We start from the raw sequence: 22,482 nt of genomic DNA, 5'->3' as shown, positions 1-22,482 counted from the left end.
TAACCTAAATTTTTCACTGCCTGTCCAACCTAATGGTGGGCTGGCAGTCAAAAAGGCCAAGCGGCCTTTGCATCTTTTTGGAAACCTCACCCATGGGTGAGATGAGGTTTCCAAAAGTAAATAAGAAAAACACAAAGCTTTACAATTGAATTAATAACATTTCCCTGCTCATGTGACAGTGTCTCAAGAGGGGTCTTGTGTTATTACATTTTTATTTTCTTTTTTTAACAACGCTGCAACGCTGCCTCAGGAAGATTAGGAAGTGCTCACTTGCATGCATTCGCAAAGTTCATGCTCAGCCCCCTCGCCCTCCTCCCCCCGCCCCCAGCACAGGCAGCGCTCAGCGCTACCACTCACATTTCACGGTCGGTGGGCCTTAATTGGCCCACCAATGTGAAATTGCAGTCCGGTCCTGCCCACCCCTGCCCAGCCCACCCGCCAAGGGCAAAATTCTGGCCCTAGACTCTAAAGTGGTTCCACTGGATTAGAAATTAACAAGTGTAAAAACATTATTCAGGAAAAGCAGAGAAAATTCAGGGAATTACAGGCCAGGTAGCCTGACATCAATGGTTAGGAAAATGCTGGAACCGCTTATTAAAGTCTTAGCAGTGCTCTTAGAAAACCATGGTGTGAATTTTAAGGCCCACCGCTGCCATATTTGAAGGTGGAGGGGACCCACAAAATAAAAGGGGTGGCTCACCCCCTGACCGGTCTCCTATATGAGGCAGCCCGCCCACCTTTGGGCATATTGAGACCCTTAAGCGGCCAATTAATGGCCTCTTAAGGGCCTGATCCCGCCCCTGCCAGTATAATATGTGCAGCAGAGAAGGTGGAAAGAAGGTGGGAAACCCAGCAGCTTTCGCTCCACGGGCTTCTAGTGGACAGGAAGGCGGGTAACTCCTTTCCCAGAAGGAAAAAATCAATTTGGAGAGGTACTCTTATTTCCCAGTTTTACTGGTGTCCCATTTTATGGCATAAAAGACCAGTTTGGACCATTATTCTTATTTCCTAGTTTTTACTGGGTAGAATTTTTAGCTCGGTGGGTGGGTGTGTGCCCGACCCGACTGAGCATAAAATGATGCACGATGACGCTGGGCGAGCTTCCCGAGGTTATCGCACACATATTTCAGTTGACAGATGTGCTAAATTGGAAGTGCGCCCGCCAACAATTAAGAGGCAATTAAGCCCACGAACAGTGCAATTAACAGAGTTTATTTGTTGCCCATCCAACGTTACAGTTGGCGGGCAGGTGAATCACCAGAGTTGGCAGCGTGCCCACCGACAATTAAAAGGCTTATTATGGCCATTAAAAAGTTAATTAAAATAATTTTTTCCCCTGCTGTCCAACCTTACGGTTGGCATGCAGGCGAAAAGGCTAAGTGGCTTTTGCACTTTTTGGAAATCTCATCCACAGGCGGGATGATGTTTCCAAAAGCAAATAAAAATAAAATAAAAACTTTAATTTTTCATTAATAGCATGTTCTTGCTCTTGTGACAGTCACATGAGGGGACATGTTTCATTACATTTTAAAACAAATTTCACATCTCTTCATCTCCCTGACCGTGGGTGGCAGTCGCCCTCCCAACCACCCCTGCCCGCCACCACTGACTCCGCCCAATATGGGTGAAATTATGCCCACTGTTTTTTCCTTCTGGATTGAGAAACCCCTGCGCCCATCAGAGGCACATGCTACCCCACCCCTGCCAAATTGCACCCGCATAAGCCTTCCTCCAGCCTCTAAAACATGGACCCCCCCTTCCCCATCCCCACTCCCCTTCCCCCATTGGGGTCTGCCAGACAGGCCTGTCCAAAATCCCCAGACATAACTGAAGCCCTACATCCATGGCAGGTTTTTATGCTGTGTTGTCCCATTTCTGCCTCATTAATTATGCAGCCACAGGAAACACACCGTCTCGCTGGTGAGGAGCCTCTGATTTGCCTACCACGCCATTACCTCGCTGCAGGGCGCCATATTAAAACTGCAACCATGGGCATATTTCTCAATGCTTGTAGCCCAGGACTGCTCCATTGAAGACATGGCACCAAAAGCCAAGAAGCATGCAGCCCCTGATTCAGTAATGCATCCCTGGAATGCCTTCTGGACACTGTGGAGGCCATCATGATGTCCTCTATCCCTGTTCTGACTGCAGAAGGCCCATCAGTTTCACCACTCCGGCTTGGGAGGTTGTGGCAGAAGTGGTCAGTGGCAATGCTGCATACAAAAGATCAGATGTCCAGTACAGAAAATGGATGAATGATCTCACCTGAGCTGCCAGGGTAAGGCAACCATCTTATCACTCTAAACTCATACACTCACAAGGCCATCATTACATGCACTGGCATCTCACCCACTGCCAGCTCAAGAGACATGACCACACATTCTCCCACACATTTCTCACATCTCCATCTGCCTCATCTCCTCTGGAAACTGCCTCCTCAGCCCTCACTATCTTGAGGCTGCTTGCACAGATCAACATGTGTTCCCCCCCCACCAAACACCCTGGGATACCCCCTTCTCCAGTACAGTCCTCACCCTGCAGCCTTTTCCCTTGCCTGAGGCCACTTCTCCCCCTTCCCCAAGCAAGCCATGGCCCTCCTGCCGTTGAAAAGCCACCTCTGTCTTATGGCTGATCTGGTAGGTAGAAACCGGCCTCCGAGCCCCCCTAAAAGTGATGTGGCGCTGCCTGTGAAACCTATTGCTGATGACTGCGAGTGCTGCCTGAAGCAAGGTGGGCAAACAAACCTTGAACCTCAGGCAAAGTGCAGTTCACCAGGTGCATGTCACTCATGTACATTTGTGAAACATGTCAGCGCGTAGTCACGCCTTTGTGCCTGGATGACCCAGCATTGGGGCTTGTGGCAATCTTACCATATTTTCCCCCCACCCACCATGATGCCCAATGCCAATGGGGCTGCAAAATTCTGGCCATAGCACACTTGGATTTTTAAAAAGACATTTGATGCAAGGTAAGGTTTCATGGAGTTGAGGGTAATATATTCATATGGATCGATGATTGGTTAACAGATAGGAAATGTGAATCGGGATAAATGGGGCATTTTCAAGTTGGCCAGCTGTGATTAGTAGAGTACCACAAGGTTCAGTGCTGGGGCCTCAGGTATTTACAATCTATATTAATGACTTAGATAAAGAGGCCAAGAGTAATGTATCCAAGTTTGCTCACATTACAAAACTAAGTGGGAATGTAAGCTGTGAGGTAGATCACAAAGAGATACAGACAATTTAAATGTGCAAGCAACAAGGTGGCAGATGCACAATAATGTGGGGAAGTGTGATTTTGGTAATAAGAATAGAAAAGTAGAATATTTTTTAAAAGGCATGCAACGTTTAAAAGTCAATGTTCAGAGAGATTAGGGTGTACTCATACAAGGAACACAGTAAATGACTTGCAGATACAGAAAGCAATTAGGAAGAAAAATGACATTGGCCTTCATTACAAAGGAATTGGAGTATAAGAATAAGGAGGACTTGCTGGAAGTTGTACAGGGTTTTGGTGAAACCACACCTGGTGTACAGTGTGCAGTTTTGGCCTTCATATCTAAGGACAGATATACTTGCATTGGAGGCAGTACAGAGAAGGTTCAGGAGATTGGCCCCTGAGATCAGCAGGTTCTCCTATGATGAGAGGCTGAGTAAGTTGGGTCTAAATTCTCTGGAGTTTAGAAGAATGGGTGGTTATCTTATTGAAGCATACAAGATTCTGAAGGGGCTTGACAAGGTAGACACTGAGAGACTGTTTCTCATTGATAGGGGATCTAGAACATGGAGGCACAATCTGAGGATAAGGGGTCAATCATTTAAGACTGAGATGAGCAGAAATTTCTTCACTCAGAGGTTTGTGAACCTTTGAAGTTCTCTACCCCAGCTTATGCTCAGTCACTGAAGTGGCAGACTGTGTGTAAAAGCCTTTGGTTAGGCCTAACATGCACTCTGTTAACTACCACATCTGTTACTCAGTGCAAGTGTCCACTCTTTCTATGGGGCTGACATCAGTCCAAAGGCCTGAGGTATTATGGAACTCATGTTAGCAATGGTGCACAATGCTTTGGGAAGTACTGACTGAATCCCAAGCACTTCTTGCTGCTGCTTCAGAATTGTCCTTATAGTTGATGACCCACAAGGGTCAGCATCTGTGTCCAGCTGATTGGAGCTTGGAGTGTCCTGTGCCCTCTGATGGGGCTCTCCAGTGCTGTACCTGGGAACAACACCTGATCCTGCTCACATGTGCTGTGTTCCTCACTATGTGATAACCCAACTACCTGCCTTGGCAACCTCGCCAAGTTGTGTGTTTCTGCGTTGGTGGAGGGTGCACATAATTCATGTGAAGGTGTTTAGTCAGAATGTCAGATCTCCTCTGAGGACTCCTTGGCCTCCTCCAATATCATTTCCTGCATGACACCTGACCAACCTGTGGAGATAAAAGACATGAATTGGAACTGGCAAATTGGAAACAGTTCAAAGTTATCATTGTGGAGATGATCATTTTTTTAGTCGCTGCTGGCATCAAGTCAAAATGATCAAGTGTTATGTACAACGTAGCTGTGTGATATTTAATTCTGACCCCAGGGGAGAACTTTCTCCCCGTCGCCGGGATTGGGCAGGAGTGGGTGCAGGCGGGCGTGCAGCCAATTGCTGCCCGCGATTGGCTGTGTGCCGTCATTTTATGTGGGTGGGCCAATTAAGGCCTGCCCTGTGAGACACGCACCTGGAAGTGTTGAGCGCTCCCTGTGCGGGTGGGGAGAGTAGGCTTAGTCGGGGCCTGCACTGCGCGTGAAGGAAAGCAGAAATCTCCCTGAGGCACAAGCTGCCTCAGGGAGAGCAGTTTGATTTTAAAAATTTTAATAAAGGAAAATTGTCCCCTCATGTGACAGTGTCAACCTTTCCATGTCGAGACTCCATCAGTGATATTCAAGTCTCTACCTTGAGTATTGCTGAATCGATCTTTTCTGATCTCTGGCTGGGGTTCCTTGAAATATTGAGGCTTTAACAGTTATGTGCATGTCATGCTCACATCTCCCTTTTCCATTGGTTGTGAAACCTGGAAGCGGGATGTTAATGTCATGGCTGAGGTAAAAAAGCCACTGTAAAGTCAGTTCCGCTATCTTTTTTCCTTTCAATCTGCTTCCACTCTCCCATGCTGTGAGCAAGTCCAAAGGATTCAGTAATTTTAACTATATCTGATTCCTTGCAGCATATTATTGCCTCTATTTCCCCTGTTTTATTAAGGACATTTTGTACATTGCTGTACAGACAGTTTATCTAATTTTTAATAGAAGTTCTTCTCATTTCAGTTTTTACAGGGTTGTTCTTTTCCAAAGTCATTGCTGGAGAGGAAAAGTGAGTCAGAGAAATCAGCTTACTTTCAGGAGAGCTAGCAAGAAAAGAAGTAGAGCAGAGGATTTGCAGAATTTATGAGAAGCTTTGACAAATAACCAGAAGGAACATATGCTAGTGAAACAGGGAAACAATTGTTATTTTGTGCACATTCCCACAGCATTGAAAGGGAAACTGTGCTCTTGGCTCTTGGCACAAGTAATTCTCAGCTGAAGTACTCCCTACGAAGAAAGTCTATAAAGACAAAACAATTGCAAAGCATGCCTTTTCTGTTTACTTGGATCAAAAGCAACCCCATGGAAAACTGTCATGTTGAGTCTCCTGGCCACAAAAGATTTACTCAATGTACACAGATCAAGAATGCATTTAACCTTTCCCTTGATGATCTTCACTGATCTGAGAAACAATCCTGGAAAAGGAAAATCAGAAGCTGACTCACCTTGGCTCACACAACTTCTACAAGCTGCATATCGAATAGCTTTACCAGAAGCAGCAACATAGGGATACAGCCAGATGTAAGTGTATCAGGAGATACAGCTGACCTGTTGATATTCCAGATAATTTCATTGACTAAAAACTTCACAATCTTAACAGGAAATTTAACTGTTGATATGTTAATGCAAGATAAACATATTTAATATTGCAAACAATTAAAACATTGCAATGGTATTTCCATAGGAAGTGAGTGACTCGGGGGGGAGTGAGAACACTACCCTTTGACCTCCGGCATCTTGATTTACATCCAGCTCAGACTGATGGATCAAAGCCTGTTCTCAGTGCCAGCTGGAGGCGTTTTCTGTTAAATGCGATTGGGCAGCCTCAACACAATTGCCAGTAGACATGAGTCCACAGCACCAAACTGACAATAATTCATCACTAACGGACATTTAATTGGCAGTTTTTATCGGAGAGGCCACAAGAATGTATGGCGTGGGAAATGGAAATGTGATTCTGGTACAACAGAACTGCTGAAGTTAAGGCAGGTTACTGGGCAGCAGAGTCTTAGCTTTAATTCATATCCAAACTTTCCAATGCTAGACCTCAGGGTGCTTCATCCTGGTACTTTGTGCCCGAAATGGAACAGAGAATCTATTGGTGACATTCATATTTCTAAAAAAAATGCCTTCTCTTCCCTTCGCCTCACAAAAATGTACTTCGAATCGGTGCTCAATGAGCTACGTGTCTGAACATGCATCAAACCTGTTTTGGCAAATGTATGTTCCCATTGAAACAATTGCTGCAGTGATTCTGAATGCAGTTATACTGTCACAATAAGCATTCTATTCTATTTATACTAAACAGAATCAAGGTGGGCGGGGAGAAAGTGAAGTCTGCTGGCCAAATTGTGGACTTACATCTGAGCCATGTGTTGTGGGTATAAAATATTCCCATCACATTTCAATTTTAATATCTATTGGAAAGCAACCAGCAGCTTTTACAGTCCAGCGCATACATCCCAGAAATGAATGTTGTTAACTTAGTTATTTTTCTTTAAAACCATTCCTTTGACTCAGTTAGTTTTCAATTAATATTAAAAGAGCTATAATTTGGAAAATAATTGAAAGCACAGTATTATTTAGGTCTGTAACCATTTTATATTCTTGGCAGCTGACAGAGGATAGTGCTGTGCCTTGTGGCAAGAAGCAAACAAATTTTCGGGTTTGCAGTGGTATGTAAACATGCTGCTGCTCATCAGTATGTATTGTGATTTCATGCTCATTTGCATACTTTTCCCACAGAATGTAAAACCTCATTTCAATTGGATGATCAGAGTCTTGGAATCGCTCCTACTTTCAGGTTTGAGCTCACCCCAGGGTAGTGAGCAGCCTGTGAGGCTTTATCAGCAGAGATCAGCTTGTCTGTCAGTGTACCTCGAATGAATTACGCTCTTCTGAACACAACCATCCAAAATATTTTATTTTCTTCTGGTCCATGGATTAATCAGCAATGGACATCTGTCTGTGCTATTATTCATTCTCCGGTGCTGTTGATAACTGCAGTGAAATTGTCGTGGTGCACTTTTTGAAGTGGGTGGCTGAAACAGTTTCTTAAGCTTTTTTTCTCCAGTTTTGGCTGCTGTCTTTAGCCTGACACGGAATGCAAAAACAACACAACAAAACATGCTAAAATAAATGTTGACTTATGTCTCTTCTCTGCAGGCGGCACATGCCAAAGCAATGCGCTTCCTGCCTTAATGCGGCCGCCAGTCCCAGCTATGCAGCCGGCCTTGGATGTTAAACCATTTCTTCCATTCCCACTGGACTCTGCTGCTGCGGTCAGCCTATTCCCCAATTTTAATGCGGTGAGTTCTTTGTTTCTATTCTCTGTTGTTGATCAGATGCTAACTTTGAGAGGGAGGGGTATGGGGGTGGGGGGTGTTGGACAGGAGTTGGGGGTAGTGCTGTGAAAACATTACAGTGCCAGCTTTAATATTTCAGAAAGAGAAAATGATGGTACCAGTGCGTATTGAGTTATTTAGAATATGTCCAATGTAAAGAATTTTATGTTCTTAGATTGTTTATAATTTTACTTGGTGATAAAGCTGCTTCTTAGGTTGCACGAGTGTAGGCACCATTTGGTACAGCTGTGGCTGCTGCAGAACCTGTTTTCAGTCATTCTCGAGAGTTTGAATATAGCATATAGAGCACTGTCAATTCCTATATAAAACAACTTTTTTTGTGTTTTTTTCTGTTTTTACTGAAAAATGTTCTCTGATGAGTAAATTGCATTGAAATCTCTGTGTATTATGTATAAACCTTTCATACAGAAAATATAGTGTACTGTGCTTTGAGCCACTGAGTGCAAAATATATTTTGCAAATTGTAAAACAACTACATGCTTTGTAACATATTACACCTGTAAGACAGAATTTTTATAGATCTTTAGTACTAAAACAAGGAACAGAGTTCTCAATATATTGACACGTTATTTGTCAAGCTGCTAATACATTCTATACTGAACTGGGAACAGGATATTTTAGACCTGGTAATGTGTAATGAGACAGGATTAATAAAAAACACTCATGGTAAAGGACCCTCGATGTAAGAGTGATCATAACATGATAGAATTTCACATTGACTTTGAGAGTGAGAAATTTGGGTCAGAACTAGTGCCTTAAATTTAAATAAAGGCAAGTGTCTGATGACTAAGGTGGAATGGGGAAATTAGGATGAAAACTAAGGCGGTAGAGAAGCAGTAACAGACATTTAATGGGATATTTCATAACTCTCAACAAAAGTGCATTACATTGAGAAAGAAAGACTTTATAAGAAAGATGCACTATCTGTGGCTAACTAAGGAAGTTAAGGATGGTATCAAATTGAAAGAAAAAATGTAAAATGCTGCAAAGATTCGTGGTAGAGCAGAAGGTTAGGAACATTTTAGAAACCAGCAAAGAATGACTAAAAATAACTATTGGAGTATGAGTAAAAACTAGCAAGAAATATTTTTAAAAGACTGTAAAAGCTTCTACAAGTATATAAAATAGGGAAGTATTAGTGACAGTGAACATTTTTCCCTGAATTGGTGAACCTTGGAATTAACAATGGGAAAAAAGGAAATGGCAGTGATGTTGAACAAACATTTTGTCTCTGTCTTCACAATAGAAGACACAAAAAGCACCCCAAGAATAGTAGAAAAGCCAGGGGAAAAAGGGAGAGGGGAGCTTAAGACAATCACAACTGCTGGGGAAAAAGCACGAGGAAAACTAATGGGACTAAAGGCTGTCAAGTCCCCAGGATCTGATGACCTGCATCCTAGGGTCTTAAAGCAAGTGACTGCAGCAACCGTGAATGCATTGATTTTAATCTTCCAAAACTCCTTAGATTCTGGAAAGGTCCCATGAGTTTGGAAAGCTGCAAATTCTGCTTCAAGAAAGGATGGAGACCGAAAGCAGGAAACTACAGGACAGTTAGTTTAACATCTGTCATTGGGAAAATGCCAGAATCTATTATTAAACAGGTAATAGCATGACATTAGAAAATCATATACAATCAGACCAGATCCATAAGGTTTTGTGAAATGGAAATTGTGTTTTACACATCTATTAGAGTTATTTGAGGATGTATCAAGCAGGATGGATAAAGGAGAACCAGTAGATGTAATGTATTTGGATTTCTAAAAGGCATTTGATAAGGTGCCACATAAATGGTTACTGCACAAGATAAGAGCTCATGGTGTTGGGGGCGATGTATTAGCATGGGTAGAGAATTGGCTAACTCACAGGAAACGGAGATTCAGGAAAAATGGGTCATTTTCAGTTTGGCAAACTGATGGAATGCCACAGAGATCAATTCAGGGGCCTTAACTATTTACAATCTATGTTATTGACCTGGATGAAGGGGCTGACTATATGGTGGCCAATTTTCTTGATGATATAAAGATAGATAGGAAAGCAAGAGTGAGGAGGATACAAAGAGTCTGCAAAGGGATATAGATATAAAAACAAAAAACTGCAGATGCTGGAAATCCAAAACAAAAACAGAATTACCTGGAAAAACTCAGCAGGTCTGGCAGCATCGGCGGAGAAGAAAAGAGTTGATGTTTCGAGTCCTCATGACCCTTCAACAGAATTGATTTTTCTTTACAAGGAGAGGGGTGAAATATAAGCTGGTTTAAGGTTGGGGGTGGGGGGGGGGGGAAGAGAAGTGGAGGGGGGGTGTTGTTGTAGGGACAAGCAAGCAGTGATAGGAGCAGATCATCAACTTCAACACCACTGTGTTCTTTTGTTCTTTTGCCGGTGACATCTTTTGATGATCTGCTCCTATCACTGCTTGCTTGTCCCTACAACAACACCCCCCACCCACTTCTCTCCCCCACCCCCACCCCAACCTTAAACCAGCTTATATTTCACCCCTCTCCTTGTAAAGAAAAATCTGTTCTGTTGAAGGGTCATGAGGACTCGAAACATCAACTCTTTTCTTCTCCGCCAATGCTGCCAGACTTGCTGAGTTTTTCCAGGTAATTCTGTTTTTGTTTTGGATTTCCAGCATCCGCAGTTTTTTGTTTTTATCTCTCTGTTTAATTGACTGCCACTCTTCAAGAAATGCCTACCTTGAAGAAGTTCTTTTCGTCTCTGCGACAAGATTTCCGTATCTCTCTTTTGCCTTGTTCACCTTCATTGCTTTCCTTTTCTCTCTTGGTGTTTGACAAGGTGTTTACTAAAACCCGCTTTCACAGCCATATCTCCTTTCTCAGTGACTGTCTCCGTATCCGACTTACCCCACATGGATTTCAACTGAAATTCCACCCCTCATGTTTCGAACCCACCCAGGATTATAGGTATCTCTGGGACATAAAACGTTTCTTGGACTGCTGTTCCCGTCACAGTCTGAGATCCACACTCAGTGCCATGCGCCGCCATATGAACACACTCGACCTCTCCCTCCAGCAGCACCGCCATACCCTTTTCCAAAGCTGCGTGTCCCCCAATTTCATTTTATTCTTCGTCTCATCCGACGCCTCAACAAGAAACTTTTTCTCTTTCTCTCAAGTGCTAAGGAACGCAAGCTCCAACAACTCATCGACACCAACACCCATCTAGGACCCTCCACCCCGCCTGTCCCTCCGTCCCCACCCTTTCTTCCAATCCCAGCCCCAGACATGTATTCACTATACCCCCTGACCTTCCCCTCTCCAACGCTGAACGTTCAGTGTTTAGCAAAGGACTTAGTTTCATATCCTTACGCCCTCATCTCAATGAATTTCAGGCTCGGCACGATGCTGAACTCTTCTTCCACCATCTTCGTCTCTGGGCTCACTCCTTTGGGAAGGAGACCTCCCCCCGTTCAACGGATCCTTTTACCCACCTCCAATATTCTCCCTCCACTGGACCCCTCCCTCTGGATTCTTACCTTCTCTTGATCTTTTCATTGAGAACTGTTGGCGCGACATTAGTCGTCTCAATTTCTCTGCTCCTCTCACCATTCTAATCGCTCTCTCTCTGAACTTACTGCACTCCGTTCTCTCAGGTCCAACCCTGATATTGTCATCAAACCTGCTGACAAGGGTGGTGCTGTTGTTCTCTGGCGCACTGACCTCTACCTCGCGAAGGCTGAGCGTCAACTCGCAGACACTTCCTCCTACCTCTCCCTGGACCATGACCCTACCACTGAACATCAAGCCATTGTTTCCAGGACTGTCACTGACCTAATCTCCTCTGGGGATCTTCCTCCTACAGCTTCCAACCTGATAGTCGCCCAACCTCAGATGGCCCGCTTCTACCTCCTACCCAAAATCCACAAACAGAACTGTCCCGGTAGACCGATCATGTCAGCTTGCTCCTGCCCCACGGAACTCATTTCTCATTATTTTGACTCCCTTCTCTCTCCCCTTGTCCAGTCCCTTCCCACCTACATCCGTGATTCCTCTGACACCTTACGTCACATCAACAATTTCCAGATCCTTGACCCCAACTGCTTCCTCTTCACCATGGACGTCCAAACCCTCTATACCTCCATCCCCCACCAGGATGGTCTGAGGGCCCTTAGCTTCTTCCTCGAACAGAGGCCCGAACAATCCCCATCCACCACTACCCTCCTCCGTCTGGCTAAACTTGTTATCACACTGAACAATTTCTCCTTCAACTCCTCTCACATCCTCCAAATAAAAGGTGTGGCTATGGGTACCTGCATGGGCCCCAGCTATGCCTGTCTCTTTATGGGGTATGTGGAACATTCCTTGTTCCAGTCCTACTCCGGCCCCCTTCCACAACTCTTTCTCCGGTACATCGATGATTACTTCGGTGCTGCTTCATGCTCTCGTCGGGACTTGGAAAAATTTATTTGTTTTGCTTCCAATCTCCACCCCTCCATGATTTTCACGTGGTCCATCTCTGACACTTCCATTCCCTTCTTTGACCTCTTTGCCTCAATCTCTGGTGATAGACTGTCCACCAATATCCATCGCAAGCCTACCGACTCCCACAGCTACTTCGACCACAGCTCCTCACACCCCGCTTCCTGTAAGGACTCCATCCCATTCTCTCAGTTCCTTCGCCTTCGTCGCATCTGTTCCGATGATGCTACCTTCAAAAACAGTTCCTCTGACATGTCCTCCTTCTTCCTTAACCGAGGTTTTCCACCCACGGTCGTTGACAGGGCCCTCAATCATGTCCAGCCCATCTCCCGCGCATCCACCCTCACGCCTTCTCCTCCCTCCCAGAAACATGATAGGGTCCCCCTTGTCCTCACTTATCACCCCACCAGCCTCTGCATTCAAAGGATCATCCTCCGCCATTTCCACCAACTCCAGCAAGATGCCACCACCAAACACATCTTCCCTTCACCCCCCCTCCCATCGGCATTCCGTAGGGATTGTTCCCTCCGGGACACCCTGGTCCACTCCTCCATCACCCCCTACTCCTCAACCCCCACCTATGGCACCTCCCATGCCCACACAAAAGATGTAACACCTGCCCCTTCACTTCCTCTCTCCTCACCGTCCAAGGGCCCAAACACTCCTTTCAATTGAAGCATCATTTCACTTGCATTTCCCCCAACTTAGTCTACTGTATTCGTTGCTCCCAATGCGGTCTCCTCTACATTGGAGAGACCAAAGGTAAACTGGGTGACCGCTTTGCAGAACACCTTCTTGTCCGCAAGAATGACCCAAACGTCCCTGTCGCTTGCCATTTTAACACTCCACCCTGCTCTTTTCCCACATGTCTGTCCTTGGCCTGCTGCATTGTTCCAGTGAAGCCCAACGCAAACTGGAGGAACAGCACCTCATCTTCTGACTAGGCACTTTACAGCCTTCTGGACTGAATATTGAATTCAACAACTATAGGTCTTGAGCTTCCTCCTCCATCCCCACCCCCTTTCTGTTTCTCCCCCCTTCCTTTTGTTTTTTTCCAATAATTTATATAGATTTTTCTTTTCCCACCTATTTCCATTATTTTTAAATCTTGTATGCCGGAGTAGTCTTTCCAAACCAACCCCACTAGAGCTGTACCTTGAGTGCCCTGCCATCCATTCTTAATTAGCACATTCGTTTAGATAATATCACCAACTTCAACACCTCTGTGTTCTTTTGTTCTTTTGTCTGTGACATCTTTTGATGATCTGCTCCTATCACTGCTTGCTTGTCCCTACAACAACACCCCCTCCACTTCTCTCCCCCCCGCCCCCAACTTTAAACCAGCTTATATTTCACCCCTCTTCTTGTAAAGAAAAATCAGTTCTGTTGAAGGGTCATGAGGACTCGAAACATCAACTCTTTTCTTCTCCGCCGATGCTGCCAGACCTGCTGAGTTTTTCCAAGGGATATAGATAGGTTAAGTGAATGGACAAAGATTTGGCAGAAGGCGAATAAGGTGGGAAAATGTGAGGCTGTCCACTTTGGCAGCTGAATAGAAAAGCAGAATATTATTTAAATGGAGAGAAAATACAGAATTCTGCAATACAGAGAGATCTGGGGTCCTTGTACATGAATCACAAACAGTTAGTATGTAGGTACAGCAAGTAATTAGGAAGGCAAATGGCATTTTTGCCTTTTTTGCAAGGGGGATGGAGTATGAAAGTAGGAAAGCCTTGGTACAACTGTACAGAGCATTGGTGAGACCACACCTGGGTGAATGTGCACAGTTAGTGCCTTTACTTAATGAAGGATATACATGTATTGAAAGCAGTTCAGAGAAGTTGATTTGGTTGATACCTGAGTTGTCTTATGAGGAAAGGTTGGGCTTATACACATTGATGTTCAGAAGAATGAGAGGTGATCTTATTGAAACATATAAGATTCTGAGAGGGCTTGACAGGGTAGATGCTGAAAGGATGTTTCCTCTAGTGGGCGAATCTAGAAGTAGGTGGCACAGCGTTTTTGGATGCCTTGAAATAGGAGAAGGGGTAGGCCAGTCAGCCCATCAAGCTGAATGGTTTACCCTATTCAATAAGTTCATGGCTGATCTGATTGTGGACTTAATGCCATTTTCTCGCCAATTCCCATAACCCTTGTCAATCAAAAGTCTGCCTAATACCAATGAATATATTGAATATATTTAATAACTCAGCCTCCACTGTTTTCTGTAGAAGACAATTTCAAAGACCGTCTAAGAGAAGAAATTCCTCTTCATCTCTGTCTTAAATGGGATTCCCCTTATTAACATGACTTCAGGACACCCAAAAATGCTTTACAGCCAATTAAATACCTTTGCAGTGTAGTCACAGTTGTAATGTAAGGAAACAAGGCAGCCAATTTGCACACAGCAAGCTCCCACAACCAGCATTGTGATAATGACCAAATAATCTGTTTTATTTAGCAATACTGATTGAGGGATGCATATTGGTCAGTACAACACCAACAATGTGCATTTATATAGTATCTTTAACTTAGTAAGAAATTCCAAGGTGCTTCACAGGAGCATTAAACAAATAAAACTTGGCACTGCGCCACATGAGAAGCTATAACAGCAGGTGCCCAAAAGTCTGTCAAAGAGGCCTGTTTTAATGAACTTCTTAAAGGATAAAAGAGAGTTAGAGAGGCAGAGAAGTTTAGCAATGGAATTCCAGAGCTTGTGGTGTTGGCACTGGAGGCACGGTCACCGAGGGCAGAATTTTCCATTCGGCATGCGGCTAAATGCCAGACATGCCGGAACGTTAAATTATGCAGATGCCATTGGGCGATGTTTCATTCAGCGGGCGCGCACCAGACTCAGCTGCACACCCGCCGATAATTGAAAGGCCTATTAAGGCCATTAACCAGGTAATTAACTTGAATTTTACGCTGCCCATCCAACCTTACAGTTGGCAGGCAGGTGAAAAGGCTAAGCAGCCTTTACATTTTTTTTAGGAAATCTCATTCACGGGCGGGATGAAGTTTCCTAAAGCTTTTACAAATTAAATGAAAACTTTCTTTGAAAAATAAAAACGTCCCATCTCATGAGACAGTCACATGAGGGGACACGTTTCATTAAATTTTTAATATATTTATTTATTTTTTTTAAATGTGCTTCAACCTCCCTGAGGCAGCTCTGTGGCTCGGGGAGATCGAAGCGCTCTTTCTTGCGCAAGCGTGCAAAAGAGCACTGGACCCGACTCTCCCTCCTCCCCCCCCACCCGCACAGGTCGCGCTCACCACTCCCACCGACCCTGCCCGGCGAATGGAAAAACCTGGCCCAAGGATGGAGTGATTAAAATTGGGGATGTGCAAGAGACCAGAATTGGAGGACTACAGATAACTGGAACAGCTATAGGATTGGAGGAGGTTACAGATACATGGATGGGTAAGACCATTTAGTAATTTGAAAAAATCGAGACACTGCTTAATTGGGAAGCAATGTTGGTCTGGGAGCACTGTGGTGATAGTGAATGAGATTTGGTGCAAATAAAGAGATAGGCAGTCGAGGATTGGATGACCTCAATTTTATGAAGGATAGAATGTTGGATACCGGCCAAGATTGTGTTGGAATAGTCAAGTCTGCAGGTAGCAAAGACAATAAGGATCTCAGCAGCAGGTGAACTGAGTCAAGGGCAACGTTGGTCAATATTACAGAGATTTTCTTTCTTTTATTCATTCATGGGATGTGGGCTTCGCTGGCTGGGCCAGCATTTAGTGCCCATACCTAATTGCCCTTGAGAAGGTAGTAGTGAACTGCCTTCTTGAATCGCTGCAGTCCATGTGGTGTAGGTATATCCACAGTGCTTTTAGGGACGGAGTTCCAGGATTTTTGACCCAGTGACAATGAAGTAACGGTCTTATATTTCCAAGTCAGGATGCTGTGTGGCTTGGAGGGGAACGTCTAGGTATTGGTGTTTCTATGTACTTGCTATCCTTGTCCTTCTAGATGGTAGCAGTTGTGGGTTTGGAAGGTGCTGCCTGAAGAGCCTTGGTGAGTTTCTGCAGTGCATCTTGTAGATGGTACACACTGCTGCTGCTGTGCATCGGTGATGGAGGGAGTGAATGTTTGTGGATGTGGTGCTAATCAAGTGGGCTGCTTTGTTCTGGATGATATCAAGCTTCATGAGTGTTTTTGGAGCTGCACTCATCCAGGCAAGTGGAGATTGTTGCATCACACTACTGACTTATGCCATGTAGGCCAGGCTTTGGGGAGTCAGGAGGTGAGTTACTTGCCACAGGATTCCTAGCCCCTGACCTGCTCTTGTAGCCATAGTATTTATATGGCTAGTGCAGTTCAGTTTCTGGTCAATGGTAACCCCCAGGATGTTGATAGTGAGGGATTCAGCGATGGTAATGCCACTGAATGTCAAAGGCAATGTAGATTCTCTCTTGTTGGAGATGGTCAAGCCTGGCACTTGTGTGGTGCGAATGTTACTTGCCACTTGTCAGCCCAAGCCTGGATGTTGTCCAGGTCTTGCTGTATTTGGACGTGGACTGCTTCAGTATCTGAGGTGTCACAAATGGTGCTGAATATTGTACAATCATGAGTAAACATCCCCACTTCTGACCTTATGATGGATGGAATGTCATTGATGAAGCAGCTGAGGAACCGCTGCAGTGATGTCCTGGAGCTAAGATGACTGGCCTCCAACAACCACAACCAACCTCCTTTCTGCTAGATAAGACTCCAACCAGCAGAGAATTTTCCACCCTGATTCCCATTGATCCCAGTTTTGCTAGGGCTCCTTGATGCCACACTCGGTCAGATGCGGCCTTGATGTCAAGGGCAGTCACACTCAAGCTCATATTGTGATTAAATATGTCATGAAGTTTGTGAACAGTCTTCTTTTGCCTCAGACAGTTGCCAGGGGAAGGGATGGAGTGAGAAGCTAAGAAACAGAGTTTGGAGCAAAGAAAACAACTTCAGTGTTCTCAATATCTTTTCAGAGGAACCTTTGTCCCATCCTGTGTTAGGTGTTAGATAAGTAGACTGATAATTTAGCAACAGTGGAGGAATCGAGAGAGGTTATTGTAAGATTGTGTTGGGTGTCATCATATGAAAACTAATGCTGTGCATTCAGATGATGCCGCTATGCATTGACAAACATGAACCTATATTGGCTCTCTGTCAAGCAACACAGTGATGTTAAAATTCTCATCCTTATTTTCCAATCCTTCCATGGCCTCAACCTCCCTAATGCAGAATTTTTTGCTCACTCAGAGATGGGCTGGGAGGCAGGGCGCTTGTTTAATTGAGCAGGAAGGTGCGGAATGGAAACCCCATCGCCTTCCAAAGTCACCCCGAATACGTCCAGGCTGGATAGTTCTGACGCAGAAAAAAAAACAGATCAGACCAGTACTCTTATGTCCCAGTTTTATTGGTGTTCCATGGTTCCATGTTAAGGTATACAAGACCAGTTCAGGCCAGCATTCTTCTTGTCCAGTTTTTACTGTTTTTCCCTTCTGGGAGGATGATACCGGAGCCTCCCTTTCTGGCCCTGATAAGTCTGCCCCACTTACCCCAGAGACTCCATTGTCAATCCACTGCCTGGGTCTCCTGTCATACTGGCAGTAGACCCTGCTTCTGGTGGCGCTTCCAGTACTGGAGAGCTGTATTGACTGGCAGCTCTCTATGGCAGGGCAGGGGGGGTGGGTGGGGGGTGGGGGGGCGTGGGGGGGTGGGCGGGTGGGGGGGGGGGTGGTGGTGGAGTTCTGCCGAGAATGGTGACGACCCTGACTCTGACCAGTTAAATGCCTGCGTGGCACTAAATGGCATCGGGAGTGCCTGGAAAGGCCACGGTGGGATCGCCACCATCTCTCCAGTTGGTGGATGGAGCACAGGCGCAAGCATTAATTTCCATCTCTTATTTCTGTCATCTCCTCCAATGCCACAACCCTTTAAGTTATCTGCGCTCATCTAATTCTGGCCAACTGAGCATCCCCAATTTTAATTGCTCCACCATTGGTCCCCATTAATGCAGTGCTTTCAGCTGCATTGACCCTATGCTGTAGAATTCCCTCCCTAAACCTCTCCGACTCTCTATCTCTCTTTCTTCAATTAAGATTCTCTTTAAAACATAAAAGCAAAATTGTGTTGGTGCTGGAAATCTGAAACAAAAACAAAAGATGCCAGAAATTGTCAGCAGGTCTGGCAGCATCTACAGAGAGAGAAACAAAGTTAACATTTCAGGTCATGATCTTTCCCACCTCTTTGACCAAGGTTTTTACCATCTGCTCCAATATCTCCTTATGTGGCACAGTGCCAAATTTGCTTTATAATGCTCCTGCAAAGTGCCTTATTACATTAATAGTGCTGTATAAATATGTTGTTATTGTTGTAGCCAGCAGAGAGGGAGCTCTCACCCTTCTGGGTTAGGCTGGCTTCCAATCTGTGACTCAGAGGCAAATGAATGGTTTTCAGACCCACCGTATAACCCAACATCCTTAGTCTTGCAATATTTTTGGATAGTGTTTATCAACTCAAATTTGAAGCTATAAATGAAACGTTCAGTCCGTACTCTGTGGGTCAGGAATTATGAATGTGACCAGTGCAAAGAAGTATGTCTACTGACTGAATAAATGGAAGGTCTACATTAAGATAATTTTTTTGGATGCACGATTTGGCATACCTTGTGGAAATTTTTTAACCTTCAAGAGCAGATGTTCTTTTAAAAAAAAACTTAAATCTCAAATGCAACCTTAGCAGAGGTGGATGGGCGGGTATGGGCAACCAACCCGCTCTCAGGAGGCACATCTATCGCTGAAACCTTTAGAGGAGGTTGATTGTCTCTATTTTAATTGGCTTTATCTTTTTAATACATGGAGACTGGGATTTTGGGGCCTGCGGAATCTTGGCAGGCAAAAGAAGGCACAAAGGGCCAGATCCAAGAGGTAAGCGCAACCTCAGTACTGCTTGTTGGTTAGGGGGTGCAGAACATGTTTTTCAGGGTCAACAAGCTTCCCTACCTTCAGGTCCTCAATTGCTGACCCTTTTCTCAAATCTCTCCCCACCACGATCTTCTTCTACATTCACACTCTCCCACCCTCCCCATTGTCTTTCCCCCACAAACCACAATCTCTCCCCCATCAACCATGATCTGCCTTCTTGATTATTAGTGACCCTCCTGACCAAACTTTCTGATGAGACGTTAAACCGAGGACCGCTTGCACCATCAGGCATTAAAGACCCTGTGGCATTACTTCAATGAAGAACAGGGAAGTTACCTCTGGTATTCTGGTCAATATTTATCCCTCAAACAATGTCAAAGAAGTTATTTGGTCATTACCACATTGCTGCTTGTAGGAGCTTGCTACGTGCAATATTGGCTGCCACATTACAACAATGACTGTACTTCAAAAGTAATTCATTGGTTATAACATGCTTTGGAACATCCGGGGTCATGAATGGTGCTATTTAAATACAAGTCTTTATTTTTCTTTTTATTCTTGAACTGTGCTGATTGAGTCGGTAGCAACTGAGAGCATGGCGTACAATGGCTTCTGTATTTCTAGCTGACGAGTTGGAAAATCAAACAGGGGTATTTCTCTTGATTGTTATTCATGTTTCTTCCTGTAAGCTGCTTATGTGGAGACAATGGGGTAATTTTGACTTTGATGATAGTGTAAAGTGGATAATGTCAATTCAGCTGCCAGTTAAATGTTCCTCCTGATCGAAGCAAAAATCGAGAGAGATATATAATGGGATGCTGAATCGAAATCCACTTACACTATTTCCCAAAGTCAAAATTGCTCTCAACTGGATGAGCAGTAGCCTAAGCTTTGATAACTGATCAAGTCCTCCATTGGCATGCAGATTAATTCGCTGATTTAGTGTTCTGGTACAGAATTTTGCATGAATGGAACATATATTAGGAACGCTGATGGTCAGTTCATGCACTGCACAATTTCCAGCCACTTAGCTTAATGGACAAGAGATTGCACAAACGGTGAATCAGGTGCGCCAATCTCTGAGTCTGTATTTCCGATATGCACTCCCATTGTGCAAAGCTCCACCTCAGCACAAATAAAGTATCAAATCTGCCCTTTGCAATACGAAATGAACAGCAGTCACTTGGGCAAAGTGAGTGGCTGGCAGTTAGGAATTGCACTGCAACATGAATCACTGTTTTCAAGTAAGCGGGCTGGTGGAAAACTGCGCAAAATAAATGCATGAGTTTCCACCCATTTGGTTTTTGGACCAAATGCTGCAGCTTTCCAGTGAGCTGTCTGGAATCTTCCTGAATGTCAACCTGACACCAAAAGTTGTTCTTTATTCGGTTGCGGATGTGTTTTATGATTTGGAAGCTTTAATTACTGAGAGTTTCATTAGCAGCAAAGAAACAAATTGGGGGAATGGTGTAATTTTGCAAGTATGCATGGTACCGTGCAACTGTGGCTGGCACAATTAGGGACATTGCAAGCAGGGAGCTTGAAGTTTTCCAATCTGTTCTGCTGGTGACCAAGGTTCAGACGCATACATTGAACATGACCTTCTAAGAAATCACATAGCCAGCTTACTGCAACTCAAGTTCAACTTCAAAGAAATAAAACTTCTGCTAATTTATTATTTTAACTCCTTTGAAGCAGATAATTTCAGATTATATACTGTGGCTTTAAAAATATACCTCACATCTCAATGCAAGATTATTTTCTCTCTTAATCCAGTGAGATCATTAAGCAACCAATCCTCTGGAATCGTGGAGGAACCATTTCAGTAATAATAAGCTGAAAGAAGAGGAGACCATAGCAAGACCTATCCTTGCAGGCCCCTGACAATACTGTGACTGGTGGAGTTCAATGTGGGAAAGCTTGAAGTCATTCACTTTGACTCTAAAAGTGATAGATAAGGGTATTTTCTAAATGGTGAGGTGCAAGGAAATGTGGACAAGTGAAGATATTTAGGGCCAAATTCAGAAATCACTAATCACTAGGGGATAGGTGAAAAAAAAATTCAAAACGCTAATTGGATGTCGGCTCTATTTCAAGAAAGCTGGAATACAAAGGGGTGGAAATTATATTACAGTTATATAAAGTTCTAATAAAACCCTATCTGGAGTACAGCATTTCAGCTGTGGGCCCCGTACCTCAGGAAGGATATACTGGCCTTGGAAGTGTGCAATGCAGGTTCACTGGAATGACATTGGGGGTAAAAATGTGTTAATTTATGAGTAGAGATTGCACAGACAATGCTGGCATTCTGCTGAATATAGAAGATCAAAGGGTGAATTAACTGAGGTGTTTAAACTTATCAAAGGAGTTGATATGATAAATAGACAGAAACTATTTCCTCTGTGGGGAAGTCCAGAGCAAGGAAGCATAGCCTTAAAATTAGCACTAGGCTGCTCATGGTTGATGCCAGAAAGTGCTTTTTCATGCAAAGGGTAGAAGAAATTTGAAATTTTCTCTCCTCAAAAGCTTTTGAGTCTACATCAGTTATAAACTTCAAAATTAAGATTAATAGACTTTTGTTATGCATGTGTATTACAGGTAAGAACACCAAGGTAGGAACATGGAGTTAAGATACAGATCAACCGTGATCTAATGGAATGGTCGAACAGGCTTGAGGGGCTGAATTACCTATTCTTGCTCATATGTGGCTGTTTTTTACTTTCCACATCCTGTATGCCTTTCTCAGTATTTCTGTAAGATTATGATTTCAGGCTCTCCCTAACTTGTGCACATTTCCTCATTTGTATCCAATTACTACTGCCTTGCTCTGTTCCAATGGTGACTGCTCCATTTTCGTGCAACCAGATCACCTACATAGTCACTTTTTCTATCGCTAGCTGATGCTCCACTGCTGCACTTCTATTTATATAAACATTACCCTTTGATTTAATGTTGAAAAGGACTGAAAATCGTCAGCACAAACTGAGGTACTGTAGATGTTCAAGCTGATTCTTTATTTTAATATATTGGATGGGATTTTCCACATCCACCCGCCGCTGTGATCTTCTGGTCCTGCTGCAAGTCAATGGGCTTCCGGCTGGGGCGCCACCTCACCAGCGGCGGGGCTGGAAAATCCCAGCCATTATATATGCAGCACCATTACAGATAATGAAGAACAGGCAGCAAACAAGGGTAACTTGGTGGTGTGATCTTTAATAATTTATTCAGAGAAATAAGTTGTGTACTATTATCATTCAGCAAAAAGGCATTCATTGTATTATGAACTGAACCACATGGTTGAAAGGAGCACAAAGGAGCAGTAATGGAAGAAATGGTCCATTATTGTTCTTGTATCATACATTAGTAACACTACAGAAAAATATCTGAATGAAGCTGATAAAATATA

General features: G+C 44.0%; 1 protein-coding gene across 3 annotated transcripts in view; it reads left to right on the top strand.

Annotated features, from left to right (window-relative positions):
* Nucleotides 1-22,482, top strand: part of LOC121276439 (zinc finger protein 385D-like) — a 469,044-nt gene that overhangs the window by 81,845 nt on the left and 364,717 nt on the right. For all 3 annotated transcript variants that reach the window (XM_041184847.1, XM_041184845.1, XM_041184846.1), the window contains exon 2: nt 7,514-7,656. In XM_041184847.1, the coding sequence (XP_041040781.1) occupies nt 7,514-7,656 (143 nt within the window). The remainder of the gene's footprint in view (nt 1-7,513; nt 7,657-22,482) is intronic.

This window comes from Carcharodon carcharias, chromosome 3 (assembly GCF_017639515.1).
Source record: "Carcharodon carcharias isolate sCarCar2 chromosome 3, sCarCar2.pri, whole genome shotgun sequence".
Taxonomy (NCBI): domain Eukaryota; kingdom Metazoa; phylum Chordata; class Chondrichthyes; order Lamniformes; family Lamnidae; genus Carcharodon; species Carcharodon carcharias.
The sequence above is the reverse complement of the archived record's forward strand: the minus strand, read 5'-3'. Positions and strand labels throughout refer to the sequence as shown.